At 36.7% G+C, this 22,006-nt stretch overlaps 1 protein-coding gene across 3 annotated transcripts in view; it reads right to left on the bottom strand.

The window, feature by feature from the left end:
• Window positions 1-22,006, bottom strand: part of LOC114337779 (dynamin-like 120 kDa protein, mitochondrial) — a 231,158-nt gene that overhangs the window by 31,149 nt on the left and 178,003 nt on the right. For all 3 annotated transcript variants that reach the window (XM_050656057.1, XM_050656058.1, XM_050656059.1), the window contains one exon: window positions 20,687-20,926. In XM_050656057.1, the coding sequence (XP_050512014.1) occupies window positions 20,687-20,926 (240 nt within the window). The remainder of the gene's footprint in view (window positions 1-20,686; window positions 20,927-22,006) is intronic.

Raw genomic sequence — 22,006 nt, 5'->3', positions numbered from 1 at the left:
AAAAATGGTATAAAATATAAATCTCTTTATTTAATTTTATGTACAATTATGTCGTAAAGTTAATAATAAACGAGACAATTCAATTATTATGCTTCCCCTCCGCTTCCACTATTTCCCCCGTAACTCGGAAAATATTGATCGCAAAAAAATTGGGCAAGAAAAATTGTAGGAAATTGCATTTCCAACAATTTTAGTTCCTACCATTCACGTCGAAAAGTTGAAAATGGCGGAGATGTTAAGCAACAACGGTTCTCCTTTAAAATCAATGTGCGGGTAACGCAACGGTGGAAGTCAGTCGCGATTTTAAATTTATACTACTATTGTCATTCCCTAAAGGTTAGAATTACAAAATTTGGGGCAGCTCGAAAACACGATTCAATTCAATAATTATGCTCACCCCACCCCTTCTTACTATTTTCCCGCTTAACTCGGAAAATGTCAACAGCACAAAAAAAATGTCAAAGAGAAATTGTAGGAGATCATAATTATTTGGAACAATTTTAGTTCAGGCCATTTTTGTCGAAAAGTTGAAAATGGCGTAGATATTGAACAAAAACAATTGCTATAAAATCAATCCGCTCAAACGCTCGCGCCCTTACCGCAAACGTACTATCTTAAATATTGATTTTAGCAAAAAAAAAATAAAAGAGATCACAATTGTGTTAAATTTAATTCTCTTTATTTTTCTATAGGTACATTTTTGTCGTAAAGCTAATAATAAACGAATAATTCAATAACTATGATCTACTTCTCACTATTTTGCTCCATAACTCTGAAAATATTAACCGCACGAAAAAATTGTAATAAAAGAAATTATAGAAAATCACATTTTCAACAATTTTAGTTGTCATACTTTGTGTCGAAAAGTTAAAAATTGCGGATATATTGAACAAAAACAGTTCTCGTTTAAAATCAAAATGACGGCTAACGCAACGGCGGAATTCAGTCGCGATTTTAAATTTATACTACTATTGACCTTCCCGAAAGATTAGAAAAATAAAATTTGGGGCAGCTCGGCATGCAAGGTTAGGCCTGTTATAGGGGAGACCGAGGAGAGTTGAAACAAAGGTAAGTTGAAACAACAATAATTTCTCGGATCCTAAAAATATTAGAGAACTGGCAACGTTGTTAATTTGCCTCTCCCGTCACCACCCAACCCAAGCAGTCAGTACCAGTACTAGTTCAAGCACCACAATCGACGGTTACTCTGCTAGAAAATCTCGAGCGAAAAAATTTATAAAAGTAAGTTTTTGTTATAATTTTGTCTTTATCTAAATTCTGATTAAGCAACTGTTTTATCCTAAGTTTTTTACGTTATGAGCAAGCTTATTCATTGAAGATTTAAGAGGTAATAAAGATTTTGCTTGAATGTGTTGTGTCACAGGGTTATGCCAAATCAACTGCAATGGCGGCCGATTTATGTACCTTAGGAGAGTTGAAACAGCTTGTTTCAACTTACCTCGTTTGCAATTTGTTTGGCATTGGAATTTTTTTTGCGTTGTTGTTTTGATTTAACAATTTTATTAGCATATTCGAGACTAGCTAATTTAATTTAGATAAAATTTTGATAAATAAAATGATAAGTAACCATGATTACAAACTATACAGTCTGCGTTAGAGCTGTAAGTTTTCCAAATAAATAAATACAATAAGTAAATAAGTAAAATAAATAAATATTTTTTGAGAGTTGAGACTTCTGAACTTCTGAGCTTCACCGATGAGGCATAAGGATGCTGAAATAGCTATATGGAGATGGTGGTCCAACTCTGAATCAAATATAAACAAAACCTGCCTTGATCTTTTTTATCCAAATATTTTTTTGTTTGTTATGTTGTACATGGCGCTTAGTTGTCATGTATTTTTTGTTTTAGGATGCCGAACATATACAAACGGAAGACTGACCGGGGTATGGCAAGCAAAGAAATATACGAATTAGCCGCCGAAGAAGTAATCATACGCAAAAAGTCTCTTCGTGATGCTGCCAAAAGCTATGATTTGAACTACACATCGCTTTATAGATACATAAAAAACAAAAAATCCTATGAAAGCAATGAAACAACCCAAGCACCATCAGTTGGATATCATAAGCCTACAGTTTTTTTAAATGATGAAGAAAAATCTCTGTGTGAATACCTATTGACGTGTTCTGATGCTAATTTTGGGTTGAGTACAAAAGAAGCCAGAAAACTTGCGTATAAACTCGCTGTGGCATATAACAAAAAATGTCCTCCTTCCTGGATACAAAACGAAATGGCTGGTGAAGTTTGGCTCAAATTGTTTATGAAACGCCACGTTGTTTTATCTTTGAGAATACCACAAGCGACCAGTATTGCTCGTGCAACCAGCTTCAATAAAACCAACGTAAAATTATTTTTCAAAAATTATACTTCTATACTGGATAAATACCACCTGGAAGCAAAGGACATCTGGAATGTCGACGAATCTGGAATAACCACGGTACAAAAACCAGATCGAGTTATTGCAAGACGAGGTCAAAAACAGGTCAGTGCCATGACCTCGGCAGAAAGAGGCACTTTAGTCACCATAGCGTTAGCTGGTAATGCCCATTTTAATGACCATTTCATTCGTGACGGGCCATTTGGATCCATTGGATCAGCTAACGGATCTGGATGGATGCAAGAAGATGATTTTTATTTATTTCTGGAACATTTTAAAAATCAAGTCAGACCTTCTAAAAATAATGTGGTTCTTTTGTTACTGGATAACCACGCCTCTCACACTGCAGTCAAGAATATAAATTTCTGCAAAGACAATGGAATTATTTTATTAACATTCCCGCCCCATTGTACCCACAAACTCCAGCCCATGGATCGAGCTATTTTTGGCCCCGTGAAAAAGGCAGTCAACACAACATGTGACAACTGGATGCGCTCATACCCGGGAAAAGTAATGACAATATATGATATTCCAGGGATTGTCAAAACTGCCTTTGACATTGCAATCACCATAAAAAATGTGACTGCGGGATTTCGGACGACTGGTTTATGGCCGCTTAATACGGAAATATTTGGAGATGACGAATTTTTACCCAGTCAAGTGACTGATCGAGCTTTGCCGCCATCAATTGTGCAAGAAAATCCTGTTGTCCAAGTAGATCCACCTGGAATTGAAAGAGAAGATCATCGAACTCCAAGTCCTTCGATCATTGATACAAATGCAGCTGAAGTATCATCGCATTCTCCTAACTTGATGGCATCAGTTCCTCGCGCTATTTCAACTCCATCTCCAAACGATGATTCAATGCCAACAACTTCGAATATTGCTCGTTGGAATGTCCCTTCAACTTCAAACGAATCAACAAAAACACCAATAGCTACTGCAACTGCTGTATTTTCTCCAGAAACGGTCCGTCCTCTACCGAAAGCAGAGCCTAGAAAAGGCACACAAAATAGAAGGAAGGTAAAGTCTGCCATATTAACTGACACGCCAGTGAAAGACGAGTTAGCAGCTATTGAAGCCAGAAGAAAGTGTAAGAAATTAAAAAGACCTGCCTTAGACCTGGATAAGAAACTTACAAAACCTGTGAAAAAAACAACAAAATTGGTAAAACCTATGAAAACAACGAAAAAAACTATTAAAAAGAAAGGAAAAGCTAATAAGAAAGAAGATAGCAGCAGTGATGATGAAGAAGACTGCTTCTGTGTAGTTTGTGTGGAGCCTTTTTCACGAAGTAGGCCAAATGAACAATGGATCCAATGTGTACAGTGTAAGGCATGGGCTCACCTAGAATGCACTGGAAGCGAGGTGTTTTATGTGTGCCACAATTGTTTATCGGACTAAAATTCTTTTTGTTTTAATAATTTACTATTTTTTATGTTTAGGCTATTATTTGTAACTACAGTGGAACCCCGATAAGTCGGCCCCCGATAACCCGGACCGATTTTCATCAGATAAACATTTTGATTTTCAGTACATATTTTGTATTTTGACAATGACACCCGTTCTGGGCGTCGAAATATTAATAAAATTATTTTTTCAATTTAATTGTGGCTTATTTCCCATCAAAATAGTTAATTATCAGATAAACATTTCAACAATAAAAATGTATGTATGTAATATAATATTTGAGAGATAATGTGTATTTGTGTAATTTGAACTATACGATAGTAAAAATGACTCATGGCACAAGCCGGCAGAAACAACAGGCACCTGTCTGTAGTATTCCTTTATTTTTTATTTCAAACTGTGTTAGCATTGTTTAAGAAAGACTATTTAAAAAATTCTTTTTTAATAAATGGTCTTAGTTTTCACTGTTCTTAATACATAATAACAAAACATCGTTCCGATTGTGACTGTATGAATACAGTATTGTATTGTTCGCTTCCGTTGCTTAGGTTTGTGTTTGCGTGTTTTTAGTAATTTAGATGTGTAGGTACTGTGCATATTTATATATATTTCATGTTATTTCAATTCTAACGGAGTTTATCTGTAAGTATACCGTATTTTATTAATTTTTACCATATTCTCCGGCTAACCCGGATTTTCGATAACCCGGATCGGCCGCGGTCCCGATTAATCCGAGTTATCGAGGTTCCACTGTAATATAACATTTACTTCCAACAACAGTGTTTTAATTATTAACAGATTGCTTGCCAAGTAATAAGCGTTTCAACTCTCCTAGACTATTGTTTCAATTTACCTCGGTAAGAGGAGAGTTGAAACAAAGTCACCAGTTGTCTTCAAATCGAGTTTTTATTGGCGAAAGGCAAAAAATAGCAGGTTTTGTCCTGACCATTTGTTAGACCAATCAACAAGGTTTCATTTAGTAAACTACAATTTCTATGTTATCACTTATTTAAAAAGTTATGGGTAAAATTATAAAAACTGTTTCAACTCTCCTCGGTCTACCCTACGTCTAACCCGACTGGACTATTTTTATAGAGAAACGGGCAGCGTAACTCACAAGCTAGGGGCACGCAGGCCTAAATTGCGAACTAAAGAAAACATCGAACTGGTCAGAACAGTTATTGTAGATTAACAACATACATCAATTAGGCATTTACATCAACAGGTAGATCTTTCATATGGAATTTGACAGCGTATTCTTAAACAATATTTACATTTTCATGTGTATCGTTTACAAGTATGCAGTCATGAAATCACCCTAAACGACTATCCCAAGGGCTTCTGATTGGTTTCTGAACAATCTCAATGATAATGATGATGTATGTATGTAAAAACGCTCGGTCTAAATGAACATCTTTATAAGATCATGCAGAAAGCTGTATTACTCGCGATGGCCAGAAGTGTATGAAGTTTTTTGGGAGATACACCTGCATACCAAGTCACCTAGGGCTCGATAAGATGGAACGAGTCCCACCAGAGCTCAATCCTTTTGATAACGTAGGTATCTGGGATGAGTCAATTTTCCCCTTAGAGGGAGTGTGAGCCGTAACTAAATCTGGATGATGATGCATTAGGAAAAACCTTTTTTACTGACGAATGTTGGTTTCATTTTCTGGTTACACAAATTCTCAGAATATGAGGAACCCGCATTTTTTTGCCTTTATACCCACAGAAACTTGTGAGTTTGCGCTGTTAAGCAAGCAACGTATTGCATGGCCCATATTTTTCGAAGGGATTCTAAATGCTGAAAGATACCGTCAACAAATTTTAACTTCATTTATAAATCAATTGATGGATGATGAATTAATAGTATATTTTCAGCAAGACGGAGCTCGAATTCATACAACGCTGCAAAATTTGAATTTTATTATGGACTTTTTCGACAATAGGGTCATTTAAAATGCGATTTCTTTCTGTGGCCACATTAAAAAAAAATTCGATTCTTAAAACCCCTGTAGTAGATTTTGAACATCTTAGAAAAAAAAAATAGAGAATCATATTGAAGAATCAAATAATACTCCGTGAGTCCTAAACAATGTTATAGACTCAATGAGAAGAAAAGTTACGTTATGTAGTGATGTTGGTGGTGGACATATATTACACAACATCTTCTTTGATTTTATTTATCGTTTTTTATTTTTTTTAAGTTCTGCGTTTAAGGTTTTGGCTGATTTTTTTATGTTTACAATGTTAATCCAAATTAATTTATAAAGCAATGATACACATTCAGATTAAAACAAGACATACGTAATTTTTTGTATAATTAAAACAACAATAAAAAAACCACTAAACGCGGTAAAAATGAGTGGCGCACACAATATTCCAGCTGGTGTCAGTGTCAGTAACATGACAGGGATAAAAGTCACATCTAAAAACGGACCAGATTAGCCCATAAGCATAGCAATTAGGTACCTACCCATGTGTCTAGTACGGTGGCCCTTAATGTATATTCATATCGTTTGTTATTATTCCGGTAACAAAAAAATTTGCTTGCATGGCATTATACAGGGGTGAATGGAAGCGTTGTATTTTGTCCTAACTTAAAAAATTCTGTGGAAAAATGGAAGAGCTGATTTTGTTTCATAGTCCTGTTAGATTATCCCGGAGACATCACTAAAATTTTGTTTTTTGAATTATCCGAATCTCTTTTTTTGTAAAATCTGTACCATTTTTTGTAAATAAAACACTGATTGACTCATAAACATAAATATGTTAAATAGAGTTTGGATTGAACATTTACGGGATGAATTTTATCCTAGCCCTCCAGAAAATTTGGTAGTTATGGCCCTGGTAGAGGAATATCGGGCTATTCCCCAGGCAAGGATAACACATCTTTATTCGTTACCAAATAGATTGCGAGCAATCGTTGCTGCAAGAGGTGGACATACTCGCTATTGAATTGTTTTGTTATTAATTTTGTTTTGTTTTGTTAATTATAGTGCGTTTGATATTTTTAATTAAATAAACCTTCAAAGCAGTGTTTTTATTTACAGCTCTTACAAGAAAAGAGATATTCGGATAATTCAAAAAACAAAACCGTAGTGATACCTCCAGGATAATACAAAAGGAGTATGAAACAAAATCAGCCCCCCCAATTTTTCCACAGAATTTTTTAAAGTTAGGAGAAAATACAATGAAATAAATGAAATAAATGGCGACTCGATTCTAGTTTTCTGTTGACCTAGATATCAAAATATCAACAGGCACCGCTGGGAAATATTCCAAAAATGCGGTTCAGAGAAACTATATGAAACGAGTCTTTGTACTCTTATACAGAGTATGGCATTAGTAAAAATACAAAAATAGACGGTTTAGTTTTGATTTAAATCTGTCTCCTGCCATCCCCCGATAGCGCTATTTCTAGGTCTACCTTTTGTCAAGGAGGCTATGCAAGAAGACAAATCTAAATCAAAACTTCCGTAGTTCTCGGTATACAATAAAACTATTTATACCGGAGTAAGGTTAGAACGCCCTCTAACGGGGAATAAGTGAAATAAATGGCGACTCGATTCTAGTTTTCTGTTGACCTAGATATCAAAATATCAACAGGCACCGCTGGGAAATATTCCAAAAATGCGGTTCAGAGAAACTATATGAAACGAGTCTTTGTACTCTTATACAGAGTATGGCATTAGTAAAAATACAAAAATAGACGGTTTAGTTTTGATTTAAATCTGTCTCCTGCCATCCCCCGATAGCGCTATTTCTAGGTCTACCTTTTGTCAAGGAGGCTATGCAAGAAGACAAATCTAAATCAAAACTTCCGTAGTTCTCGGTATACAATAAAACTATTTATACCGGAGTAAGGTTAGAACGCCCTCTAACGGGAAATAAGTGAAATAAATCGAGTCGCCATTTATTTCACTTATTCCCCGTTAGAGGGCGTTCTAACCTTACTCCGGTATAAATAGTTTATTGTATACCGAGAACTACGGAAGTTTTGATTTAGATTTGTCTTCTTGCATAGCCTCCTTGACAAAAGGTAGACCTAGAAATAGCGCTATCGGGGGATGGCAGGAGACAGATTTAAATCAAAACTAAACCGTCTATTTTTGTATTTTTACTAATGCCATACTCTGTATAAGAGTACAAAGACTCGTTTCATATAGTTTCTCTGAACCGCATTTTTGGAATATTTCCCAGCGGTGCCTGTTGATATTTTGATATCTAGGTCAACAGAAAACTAGAATCGAGTCGCCATTTATTTCACTTATTCCCCGTTAGAGGGCGTTCTAACCTTACTCCGGTATAAATAGTTTTATTGTATACCGAGAACTACGGAAGTTTTGATTTAGATTTGTCTTCTTGCATAGCCTCCTTGACAAAAGGTAGACCTAGAAATAGCGCTATCGGGGGATGGCAGGAGACAGATTTAAATCAAAACTAAACCGTCTATTTTTGTATTTTTACTAATGCCATACTCTGTATAAGAGTACAAAGACTCGTTTCATATAGTTTCTCTGAACCGCATTTTTGGAATATTTCCCAGCGGTGCCTGTTGATATTTTGATATCTAGGTCAACAGAAAACTAGAATCGAGTCGCCATTTATTTCACTTATTCCCCGTTAGAGGGCGTTCTAACCTTACTCCGGTATAAATAGTTTTATTGTATACCGAGAACTACGGAAGTTTTGATTTAGATTTGTCTTCTTGCATAGCCTCCTTGACAAAAGGTAGACCTAGAAATAGCGCTATCGGGGGATGGCAGGAGACAGATTTAAATCAAAACTAAACCGTCTATTTTTGTATTTTTACTAATGCCATACTCTGTATAAGAGTACAAAGACTCGTTTCATATAGTTTCTCTGAACCGCATTTTTGGAATATTTCCCAGCGGTGCCTGTTGATATTTTGATATCTAGGTCAACAGAAAACTAGAATCGAGTCGCCATTTATTTCACTTATTCCCCGTTAGAGGGCGTTCTAACCTTACTCCGGTATAAATAGTTTTATTGTATACCGAGAACTACGGAAGTTTTGATTTAGATTTGTCTTCTTGCATAGCCTCCTTGACAAAAGGTAGACCTAGAAATAGCGCTATCGGGGGATGGCAGGAGACAGATTTAAATCAAAACTAAACCGTCTATTTTTGTATTTTTACTAATGCCATACTCTGTATAAGAGTACAAAGACTCGTTTCATATAGTTTCTCTGAACCGCATTTTTGGAATATTTCCCAGCCGTGCCTGTTGATATTTTGATATCTAGGTCAACAGAAAACTAGAATCGAGTCGCCATTTATTTCACTTATTCCCCGTTAGAGGGCGTTCTAACCTTACTCCGGTATAAATAGTTTTATTGTATACCGAGAACTACGGAAGTTTTGATTTAGATTTGTCTTCTTGCATAGCCTCCTTGACAAAAGGTAGACCTAGAAATAGCGCTATCGGGGGATGGCAGGAGACAGATTTAAATCAAAACTAAACCGTCTATTTTTGTATTTTTACTAATGCCATACTCTGTATAAGAGTACAAAGACTCGTTTCATATAGTTTCTCTGAACCGCATTTTTGGAATATTTCCCAGCGGTGCCTGTTGATATTTTGATATCTAGGTCAACAGAAAACTAGAATCGAGTCGCCATTTATTTCACTTATTCCCCGTTAGAGGGCGTTCTAACCTTACTCCGGTATAAATAGTTTTATTGTATACCGAGAACTACGGAAGTTTTGATTTAGATTTGTCTTCTTGCATAGCCTCCTTGACAAAAGGTAGACCTAGAAATAGCGCTATCGGGGGATGGCAGGAGACAGATTTAAATCAAAACTAAACCGTCTATTTTTGTATTTTTGAAAATACAATGCTTCCATTCACCCCTGTATAATGCCATCTAAGCAACAATTTTTTGTTACCGGAATAATAATAAATGACATCAATACATGTACCTACAAACTGATGCAAGAACCTTGAAAATCGGAGTACAAATAAGAAATTGTCAAACTTAATCAAAAATTTTGGGTGGCGTAATTTTGTGCCGGTGAGTGTATTCTTTTAATATAATTTTTGTGTCCATCGAATGTACACTATACTAAGTTTACAATCAAGATGCAGTAGAAATAAACAAACCAAGACACGTTAAATGCTACTAGGAGCACCCCGAATCATAATTTACAATGTATAAACTTTGGAAATCACGATTTGGGATTTACATACAATGTATATATATTGTAAATTATGATTCGGGAGTGCTCCTAGTAGCAGTTAACGTGTCTTGGTTTGTTTATTTCTACTGCATCTTGATTGTAAATTTAGATCGATTTTTCTTATTCGAAAGATTGAAAAATGTATATGGGAATAACGGGCAAATGAACTCGTATTGCCCGATCAAGTTTAACGTCGTAACCCCTAGACCATTTTAACCACTAGACATGAGTTTTAACCTTTTGACTGCCACCCACAATAAGATGTTATTGACCCATAAGATGAATGATATTATGATGATATGATATGATAATGGAGTTTATTTGTAGCAAATAAATTGTACATAATATAAATAAACTCAGTTTCTCACTGAAGTTGTACGTACAACTTGTGCGTGAAGGTTAAATTTTGATTATATTAAACAACACTATAATTTTATCATAATTTTTAAAATCATAATTGATTTTAAAATTTACAAAAGGAATCACATATAGCCTTTTTCGCTCATCTGTCTACAAATTTGGGCTTCTCTTCTCACTAATTCAGTTACTGTTAAATGTTGTTTATCGGACCTAGGAATATCTGTCATAAAATTCAAGAAAAGATTGCGAAACATTTCCTATAGGACTCTGATGGGATTTCCGTTTTCTATGAGAATTATCATGACTTTTTGAATGGGTTTTATTCATTTATACAATAATTTTCACAATTTAAACACTTATAAGTGACATTTTGAATAAATCATTTTAATATAATATGAATCATACGAAGAACGCGACATAAACAAAGTTTGTCAAAACGCGAGAGGCGCGTTGCTGGCAGTCAATAGAGCTATTGACAAGTAGTACATATCCGATGCTTCTACGGTCAAATAGGATATCTGAAGGTATTGTACTGATTTACGCGGTTGACTTTACTATTTTATTATTTATGTTTTTAGGCACTAAGTTTAATTTAAATAAAGGAAGACTTACTTTATATTATTTTATTTTACATCACTTATTTAATTTATTTAAATACATAGTTACAAATAATTCAAGCTAACACATCTAATTTATTTACAAACTCAAATTTATGATTTTACTAACTAAACATAATAATTACAATAACTAATACATTTCAAAATACACGGCGCACAACTCGATTCGAATATAATAATATTATTACACGTCGATCACTGACTGGCCTGCTGACGGAATTTCCCTTCTTATATACTTCGGCAGCGCTCGTCTCGAATGCCGTGGTAAGGACTCGTATTCTCTCGTAACGACTCGAATCTTCGATCAGAAATAGGCCAGGTTCTGAGCAGCATTATAAATAGTGTCACACTGCCCCCTCCTTAAAAGATGGTTCCTCCTGGAACCTTGTCGGGACTGGAACTGGATGCTGGTATCTGCAACTGGACCCTCTTTTACAACTCCCAGTTGTATAAAAGTGACAGGGGACGGTCTTCGCTCCGCACCAGTAACTATGCGGATTGCAACAGACTAACACCTGGACCTCGGTGTCTTGGAAAATTTCTTCTACCCTATTTCGGATAACTCTCCAGTCTAATTGGCTGCATTCTAACTTTGGCATGTCTAACTTTTGCACGTCGGACTCCAACACGTGCTCTCTCAATTGAATTAATGCATCCCATACATTTTGGTAGGTAGGTTGGTCATGGACAGTGTCTTTTGTTACCAGATAGAATAGGTAACGTGATGCATCTTGGAGTTTCAATGTTTTGCCAGGAGCTGGCAGTTGGCATTGAAGTTCTGCAAGTCGACCAAACCTTCTTCGAAAGGCAGATGCCAACCCCCGTGCGTCTTTGATACTGGCCGGGGTGGTATGGGCCAGTGAATAGTCATCGGGAAGTGCGAGTAGATCTCGCTTTTCTTTAGTGGTCACACCATGTCTCGCTTTACCGGTGCCTCCGTAGGCCCCCATGAACTCTTCAAACGTGAGGTCAGATATTTCTCGAACTTGGTTGACTTCCACTTCTTCATCTACGTCGTGGTCTACCACTTACGGCGCCAACCGGTTATGGTGGACTATCATCGGCTTTCCCCTAGGAATCTTGCTTATTCGGTAGATAACGTCATTAATTTTCTTGACAATGAGGTACGGGCCTTCCCAGAACTGCTGCAACTTGGGAGAGCAACCTGTTCGCTTCTTTGGATTATAAAGCCAGACTTTGTCGTTCTGCTTGAAACATCCCTTCTCGGCTTGGGTATCGTATCGTTCCTTGATTCGGTCGCTAGCGATCTGAAGATGGGAACGGACCAACTCATGTATATCGTCCATTCTTCTTCGCAATTCACATAATCCTCACCAGCCGCATCTTCTCCAGGTCGACATCCAAACTCTAGATCACAGGGTAGACGCATCTCACGTCGAAATAGAACTTTTGCTGGTGTTTGGCCCGTTGATTCATTAACAGCAGATCTATACGCCATTGCGAAGAATGGAAGGTACTGGTCCCAGTCTCACTGATGATTGGACACCATCTTTGTCAAATACTTGCCGACTGTCTTATTCATACGTTCCACCATTCCATCCGATTGTGGGTGATAGGCCGTGGTTCTTGTCTTCTTCATGCCTAGTCTATCACAAATTCCCTGAAATAGATCGCTCTCAAAGTTCCTTCCTTGGTCACTATGGATCTCCAGAGGCACTCCAAATCGGCTGATGCAGTCTTTGATTAACACATCTGCAATAGTGGCGGCCTTCTGGTCTGGAATTGCGTAGATCTCAACCCATTTCGTGAAGTAATCCATTACCACCAACATGTATTTGCATCCATTTTCACTTTCTGGAAATGGCCCGGCAATATCCAAAGCTATTCTTTCAAACGGACTTCCAACATTGTACTGTCTCATAGGAGCCTTTCTTTTTTTTTTCCGGTAGCGTCCGTTACTTGTAGCACAGGTAGTACGTTTCTTACACTAGTCCTTCACATCGTCGGAACTATTCATCCAATAAAATCGTTCCCGAATTCTCTGAAGGGTCTTCTTTACACCAAAATGCCCTTCTGATGGACTGTCGTGTAACTGACGAAGTACTTCGGCTACTCTGCTCTTTGGAATCACCAACTGTGTTTTCCTCGCTGAACCATCATTATTTTCCATTACTCGTTTAAGCAAGCTGACTTCCAAAAATGAGTCCCACTGGGCCCAATACGTCTTAACTACTGAGCCTAGGCTTGACATTTCTTGCCAAGATGGTCGACCGATTTTCTTCTTTCCATTTTCGAATCTTCTGTAAAACTGGATCTTTTTCTTGTTCTTCCTTGATCTTGGTAGGCATCCACTCGTCGTTGACCACTGTTGTTCTTAGTACTGCTGCTTCCTTTGACTCCGTTTTGTTGCAATGGGAACACTCTGCTGGGCACGGTCTTCTAGATAGAGAATCAGCGTTCCTGTGGCTAACTCCGGCCCGATGCTCGATCATGAAATCATATTCTTGAAGTCGTTCAATCCATCTGGCTATCTGACCCTCTGGATTCTTAAACTGCATTAACCATTTAAGGGCGGCATGGTCGGTTCGGATTAGAAACTTCCTTCCATAGAGGTATTGATAGAAATGTTCCACTGATTTCACTGCTGCTAGAAGTTCTCTTCTCGTGACGCAGTAATTTCGTTCAGGTTTTGAAAGCACTTTACTAAAATATCCCAGAACTCGTTCCTGTCCTCCTTGAATCTGAGACAGCACTCCTCCAATTCCCACATTACTTGCATCCGTATCTAAGATGAACTCTCCTTCTGGCAGTGGATACCCTAGTATTGGCGCTGTAATTAAATGCCTCTTCAAAGTTTCAAAGACCGTTTGGCATTCTCCATCACAGCAATAATCCCTTGCTTCCTCTGTAAGTCGCGTTAATGGCTTAGCGATATCTGCAAACTTCTTAATGAACCTCCGGTAGTAAGTACATAGTCCCAGAAAACTTCTCACTTGATGTTTATCAGTTGGTTCAGGCCATTCCTTAATGGAATCTATTTTTCCTTTATCCACGGCCACTCCTTCTTTGCTGACTATATAAGCTAAATAATTGACTTTACTTTGAAATAGCTGGACATTTCTTGAGGTTTAACATTAACTAGGCAGCTTTAAGTCGATTAAAAACGTCTTCTAAATTCTTCAGGTGGTCTTCAAACGTCTCCCACAAAACGATTATGTCGTCTAAATACACCAGGTACGTTTTCCAAGATAACCCTCTCAACACATTTTCCATAAGCCTCTCAAATGTCGCAGGAGCATTAAAGTCCAAACGGCATAACGTTGAATTCCCATAATCCAGATCCTGTAGTGAAAGCCGTCTTCTCCTTGTCCACTGGATCCATTTCTACCTGCCAATATCCAGACTTCAAGTCCAACGTAGAAAACAATTTACTTCCAGCCAATGTGTCCAACGTGTCGTCGATCCGAGGCAGAGGATAACTATATTTCTTGGTAACATTATTCAACTAAAGGTAGTCCACAAATAACCTCGTAGTTCCATCTTTCTTCTTGACCAGGACTACCGGAGAGACCCATGGGCTCGTAGAAGGTTCTATCTTTCTTCATTTCTTGAACAATCCTTTCAGCTTCCTCTCTCTTCGCCTGTGGTAATCGTCGAGATGTTTGACGAATTGACCTAGCGGTACCAGTGTCAATTTTATGTTTGACAACTGTCCTTCTTCCTGTCTTTCCTCCTTTCGGTACGAATATGTCACGATATTGCCTAAGAAATTCCCTCTATTTTCTTTTCTCCATTTGATTTAGAGATTGGCCTGCAACTGCAACCATTTGGTCGAACTTGTCGGTGGAATTATCTGATGTTGTCGTCTGACGGATTATGGACGTCACGGGTACACAAGCTCCTACTTTTGTCTCCTTGATGGTCACTGGATAGTCATTGACAATAATCAATCTCACGGGAATTTCTTTAGCAGAAGTAACTAATTCCTTTCCAATTATGATTCCTCGGCCAACCTCCTCGTCGTGGTTCCATGGCTCCATCATAACAGGTGTTCCATCTTCTACAATTCCCTGTAGCCGCGCTACGATGATCGTTTCACTCCTCGTAGACACAACTGTATCTTCTTTAATGGCTGCTAGCACAGTGCTGTCATCATGTGGATGAAGAAATACCTCCTCGTTGCCAACTTTGATGACCCTATTCTTAAAATCCAATTGAAATCCATGCAAATTCATTACGTCCATTCCTAATATAACATCTTCGATGTCTGCAACTATGACAGTATGGACGAACTTTTCTGCTCCAATCCCTAATTGTATCTGGATTTCTCCGTGGGTGTTGGCATTTTCACCTATGGCAGTCCGCAGTCGCAACCTCGTTGGTAAGAGTTTCTTACGGCTGTTTATAACTGACGGTCGTATAATGGTCCTGATCGCTCCGGTATCCACCAACAATGTATACTTTTTACCATTTATTTCTCCATCTACATAGACACTATCTTCACGACATTTCAAAGAAGCTATTAGTATTAGATGGTCTTTAGAGAAGTTCTGAGTCGAGGCTGCCCCCTAGGGTATGTCCGTTCTCTTATTTCCTACTGGCGAGCTTCTTGATTTGCGTTCTTACTTAAACTCCGTGCGTGGCCATTTTCGCCACAACTGCATGGTCTTCGTTTTCTTCGATGTAAAGCCTTTCACCATATTTATCAGCTGGTCAAGTTTGTCTTCATTCTCTTCTTCTTTTACAGTTCGAACTGCACTGTACTCACCAAAGGCCTGCGTAGCTGATTCGAACTCGAGGGCCGCGGACAATACATCGACCAGCGTCTTGTGACGAGCTAATCGCAGTGTTCTCTGCATTTCAAAATCACGAAGACCATCGATAAATGTTTGAACAGCCAACATTTCCATCATGTGTTGGATAAGCAAATCGTACTAGCCTGGCAATATCTAGCTCATATTCTTGAAGAGCTTCATCTTTCTTTTGTTGTCGGTTTTTAAGCCGCGCCTGATAGACATACTCCAAATGTTCGTGCCCATATCGCATGTTTAGTTTCTTCATAAGTTGTTCAAAATCATTCGTCTCCTCTACAGCTATGGTCTGAAGTACATCCAAAGCCTCTCCTCGAAGAGCAATAACCAGATTGACAGCTTTGTCTTTTTCAGACCATCCGTTCGCTCTTGCAACTGTTTCAAACTGTTTCTTATAACTGTTCCATGACGACTTTCCGTCGAAATTTGGCACCTTAACACGAGCAAGACTCACACTCCCTTTAACTATCGCCCGTGGCTCCAATTTGTATTTGGTTTCATCATCTTTAATGTCTGTTAAGATGGGTTCCATCCCTTTGTCTACTTTTTCCGTTTCCTCCATTTTCTTTTCTATTTCCTTGATCTTTTCTTCAAAAGTAGATTTTATGGACGATATCTTGTCGTCAAAATCGGAGGTGACTTTAGAGATGCTAGCAGAGATCTCGTTAGTCATCTTGCTTTCAAGGGATGAAATATCACCCGAAACTTTCAAAATCTCACTAGAAACTTTATTTTCTAATGATGTTATATCCGCCGAAACTTTGTTCTCTAACGATATATTGTCTGTCGAAACTTAGGAGATTTCACCAGAAACTTTCGAAATTGACGAGATCACAGCAGCATGTTTGTCTTCAAACAAATAGGTTTCTGGATCTTGACCCTCTTCTTGCAGAGCGTTCTTTAGACGTTCGACTAGATCAGCCTTTTTCCCAGTAGTGTCCATGTCTCTCTCCTCCAATTCGTTGTGTAGCTCCTTAACGAGCAGATCAGTAATTTTCTGCTTATGCCGTGAAGACATGGTCACACACTTTATTTATTACGGTTTATATTTATTTATTATTAAAGGTTCCACACTGTATTTTAACCGAGTTTATGTTTATTTATTTAAACTATCCTACTTCGACACCATTTGTACTGATTTACGAGGTTGACTTTACTATTTTATTATTTATGTTTTTAGGCACTAAGTTTAATTTAAATAAAGGAAGACTTACTTTATATTATTTTATTTTACATCACTTATTTAATTTATTTAAATAGTTACAAATAACTCAAGCTAACACATCTAATTTATTTACAAACTCAAATTTATGATTTTACTAACTAAACATAATAATTGCGATAACTAATACATTTCAAAATACACGGCGCACAACTCGATTCGAATATAATAATATTATTATTTACGCGTCGATCACTGACTGGCCTGCTGACGGAATTTCCCTTCTTATATACTTCGGTAGCGCTCGTCTCGAATGCCTTGGTAAGGACTAGTATTCTCTCGTAACGACTCGAATCTTCCATCAGAAATAGGCCAGGTTGTGAGCAGCATTATAAATAGTGTCACAGAATTATATGATTTAGTGAGCTTGAAAATTAGTTTTTTTAGGAAATGGATATGATCATACTTATGAGGCCTATAAATATAATTATAATGTATAATATAATTATAGTTTTTCGGCTATACTGAACCGTATGTATATTCGATCCTGACCAATAGGTACCATTTGAAAGCTAAGTTCAAGCGCTATTGATTTGGTGTATTTGCGGTTTTCTCTCTTTGAACCTGAGACACATTTATCCATAAAATATGCCCGTTGTACCTACCCACTCCAATAGTAGGATGGTCAAAAGTCACAAACAACACCGGCTCTAAATCGGCCCCGATCCCCTCTTGAAATATAAAAAAAATCAGATCGGTGTAACTTTTCCACATACATACATACACAACCAAACTTATACGGAATCATCATGTATTTGAGAGCTGCAACTTTTGGAAACTATAGGTGTAAGTATTTCAGTTGAAACGATAAGAAGAAGAGTTCGCGTACCCAAGGACTATATAACAAGAGAAAGTTACGGGATCCCGAGTTATCCAAGCAACAAAAGGTTGATCACGTAAATTGGTGTCTTTAACACCAAAACTGGAACATTGGAAATTGACAAAGTGTGCTATTTTCAAAGGCAAGTAGGATATGTAAAATCAGATGATTAACGAATTCGTGTACTTAGAGGGCGAGAGAGACAAGCAAGAACGAAAACTGCCAAATCTGTCCACAAATATAAAAAAGGAAGTGTCATGTTCTTCCCACACTATGATCGGTAAAAAATTATTTAATTTTTATCCAGCCAACTTTAATAGTTCACAGGTATGTTGATCCGGTAAAATAAGTACCTTGGGTAAAACGAAGAGTAATAATAGGCGGTTGAAGCGTAGCGCTGGCCCTGTTACCTTCCTTGTATACCGTAGGCCCTAGATCTAGCAGACTACCCTGCTATAATCCCAAAGCCGCGTTAGCGGTATAAAACGGGAGACTACTATATATTATGTTGATTTGGTTCTATAACCTGTAGTTAGGCTCCGGAGAGGTGCAATGGAGCAAAATTTAACTTAGCTTTAATTCACTTAAAATAATAAAAAATATCATATGATTCCATATAAGTTTGGTTGTGTGTACACACATATTCCAATATTTAAATAGAAATTGAGTCAAATTTCTGAGCACGGTGACTTTTGAATGGAATAACCGATTTTCAAAATTAGACATGCGTTGGAAACGTAATGATCAATATGTACTATCAGAAGGGAAGTCTGACTTAAATTCTCGAAATTTTTTGAAGTTTTGGGGACGATAACGAAAAACAGACCCCAAATGGGGAGGGCCGTAAAACCCACACCCTTGGACCAAAATGAGTGGTTGACATCTGGATTAACGGATCTTTTCCTAAACTTTAAGATGGGATTTGGCAAATTTTTCAGTTCAGTCAGGTTGACAGAATCGAAAACTATGTAAGTAGGGGGTGTGCGCCACTAGCTACAACTGCCGTTCTCTAGGATACAAATACAATACAATACAAATATCAACAAGGAAGAATTTCCTGTAGCTGGCTGTATACCATTAATTACAAGTAAAATTTAATAAAAAATGTTTGGCTTGGTAAAAGGTATATTAGTTTAAAAAGCTAGAAATAGGGCTAGAAACATACAAACAAAACGTTTTCGCTCTGTAACAGGAGCATCATCAGTGTTACCTGAAATAAGTATAACCATATTAATTAAAGCAAAATGTTAAAGTTAAAATGATGACCAAGGTAAAAGCAAAGTTTGGTTATACTTACAAGAACATGGTGAGCCAACCAAAAAATACAAAGGTCAAAGCCTTTCAAAAACAGACTAAAAGTTTTATATAGATGCCAACATAGCAAAATCCAAAGGATGGATAAAATTCCTATGGCTACGGCTCTAGGGCAACATATGACTCCCACACGTGGTAAGTCGGTCAATAGGTAACAATTAGGTCATTATGTTACAAGAGGTGATAGGCAACTAAGAAATGAGACTTCAAAAGCGATTCTGTCTGATGTCAGGGCAACAATTGTCAATGGAACTTGAAGTTTTATGAAATGTCGGTTACGCAGCCACTAAATTTAAAGTTGTTTATGGTACAAGCAATGATAACAGCTAACATCAGTGTGTTGGAATTATAAAAATACAAGAGTTAGTGAAAATGAATTATCTAAGATGCAAAAAAGGTGGCGAATTTGAAAACCCGCAATCATCAACGAGGTGTACTTGAATTGATGATGCAAAGATAGGCAAACCAAGATACAGAAAGTATGTTTTGTGGTTTGTATTGGAAATAGATAATTAATATTTGTGACCCAACACAAATGATGGCTGATAAAGCTGGCTGAAATAAAGATGAGACAACTAAATAGGGGTTGTGATATCAAGTGCTGAGACATGTTGTAAATGCAACACTTATCTTCATCCGACCTCACTTTAGACATAGCTTATATACTTTTATCCAATTGTATTAATTTTTCCTTGCCCTAGATGTTATTTAACATAATAGGACAGAATAAAGAAATTTGTACTAAGCTTTTTAAAACAACCAGTCTTTTAAATTTGTGTTGATGAATCCATCTATATCCTATAAACTCATAAACAAGTTTCGCATTTACAACATGTCTCAGCACTTGATATCACAACCCCTATTTAGTTGTCTCATCTTTATTTCAGCCACCTTTATCAGCCATCATTTGTGTTGGGTCACAAATATTAATTATCTATTTCCAATACAAACCACAAAACATACTTTCTGTATCTTGGTTTGCCTATCTTTGCATCATCAATTCAAGTACACCTCATTGATGATTGCGGCCTTTCAAATTCGCCACCTTTTTTACATCTTAGATAATTCATTTTCACTAACTCTTGTATTTTTATAATTCCAACACACTGATGTTAGCTGTTATCATTGCTGGTACCATAAACAACTTTAAATTTAGTGGCTGCGTAACCAACATTTCATAAAACTTCAAGTTCCATTGACAATTGTTGCCCTGACATCAGACAGAATCGCTTTTGAAGTCTCATTTCTTAGTTGCCTGTCACCTCTTGTAACATAATGTTTTTGAAAGGCTTTGACCTTTGTATTTTTTGGTTGGCTCACTTTCTTGTAAGTATAACCAAACATTGCTTTTACCTTGGTCATCATTTTAACTTTTTGCGTTAATTAATATGGTTATACTTATTTCAGGTAACACTGATGATGCTCTTGTTACAGAGCGAAAACGTTTTGTTTGTATGTTTCTAGCCCTATTTCTAGCTTTTTAAACTAATATACCTTTTACCAAGCCAAACATTTTTTATTAAATTTTACAATACAAATAATTGTGGATCGCTTGTTAATATGTACTTACTTCATTAGCATACAAAATTTTATCGAGTTCATTCTTAACACTTCTGCTTTTGCTTTCTAGCTCCGATTGATATTTCCAATAAAGCCATCTTTCTTTGGCGGATGGCCCTAATAATTGTTTTAGATTTATTTCGCTTTCCCGAAGTTTTTCTTTAACACTTGATTCAAGGAACTTAACTGCTTGATCCCAATCCCTTTTATCACCTATCGTCCTATCCTCTAATGTATTGAGTTGAATCACCTACAAAATATTTTATATTATATTTCTGGTCAGGTATTCTAATGATTTTACGATATCAAGAATTATGTACATATCAATAAATAAATACATAATTCCTAAAATTTTGGACTCTCTTTAGTCAATGTTGACAAGGTATGTAATTATACTCTTGGCAAATTAGGAAAAAAAAACAAAGAAAAGTTGTTTAGCAGATATTTTATTGCTGCAATCAAATCTTAAGACTGCATATATTATTGGTAATATCGGCATGCAAAGTTTGCAAAAAGTTTGATATTTTTTTATTAACAAATTAGCGCTTCGAATCTTTTTTTCAATTATTGCTCTGTAACTCGGAATATTTTAACTTTAAACCAAAAACACCCCAATAAAAGTTCACTGTAATTTAATTCGGCACTGAGAGATTTTTTCCTATTTCCTCCGACGAAAATTTTTCTTGGAAAATCTGAGTTTTCCCAACAAAATCTTCTATTTTCAAATAAAATTATGGGAAAATTATTTATCAATAATTATATAACTTGGTTATAAAAAACGGCGTAGACGCCGTATTTGTACTAAGAAAAATATCAGAAAAGGCCATTGAGTACAATAAAACAGCATATCTATGTTTTATAGACCTGACAAAGGCTCTCGATCTCATCCAAGTCGAAGATGTTTTACATTTACTGTATAGAAGAAACATACCAATCAATATTATACAAACCATCGAAAACATCTACTTTCATAATCGAATACAGGCAAAGATAAATGGAAAACTAACGCAGTTTATACCAGTACAAAGCGGAGTCAGACAAGGTGAGTCATTAAGACCACTGCTCTTTAATATAATAATGGACGAAATAATACAAGCAGTACGTAAAGGTCACGGTTACAGAATGGGGAACAAAGAAATCCAAATATTATGTTATGCAGACGACGCCGCATTAATCGCCGAGACAGAAGACGATCTCCAAAGATTAACACACATCTTCAATACAACAGCCAAGAAATACAATATGATAATATCAGCAGAAAAAACCAAATTGTATGACAACATCTAAATACCCACTACGATGTAAAATCGAAATCGATGGGAAAATAATA

The sequence above is a fragment of the Diabrotica virgifera genome, chromosome 7 (genome assembly GCF_917563875.1).
Source record: "Diabrotica virgifera virgifera chromosome 7, PGI_DIABVI_V3a".
NCBI classification, from domain to species: Eukaryota; Metazoa; Arthropoda; class Insecta; order Coleoptera; family Chrysomelidae; genus Diabrotica; species Diabrotica virgifera.
The sequence above is the reverse complement of the archived record's forward strand: the minus strand, read 5'-3'. Positions and strand labels throughout refer to the sequence as shown.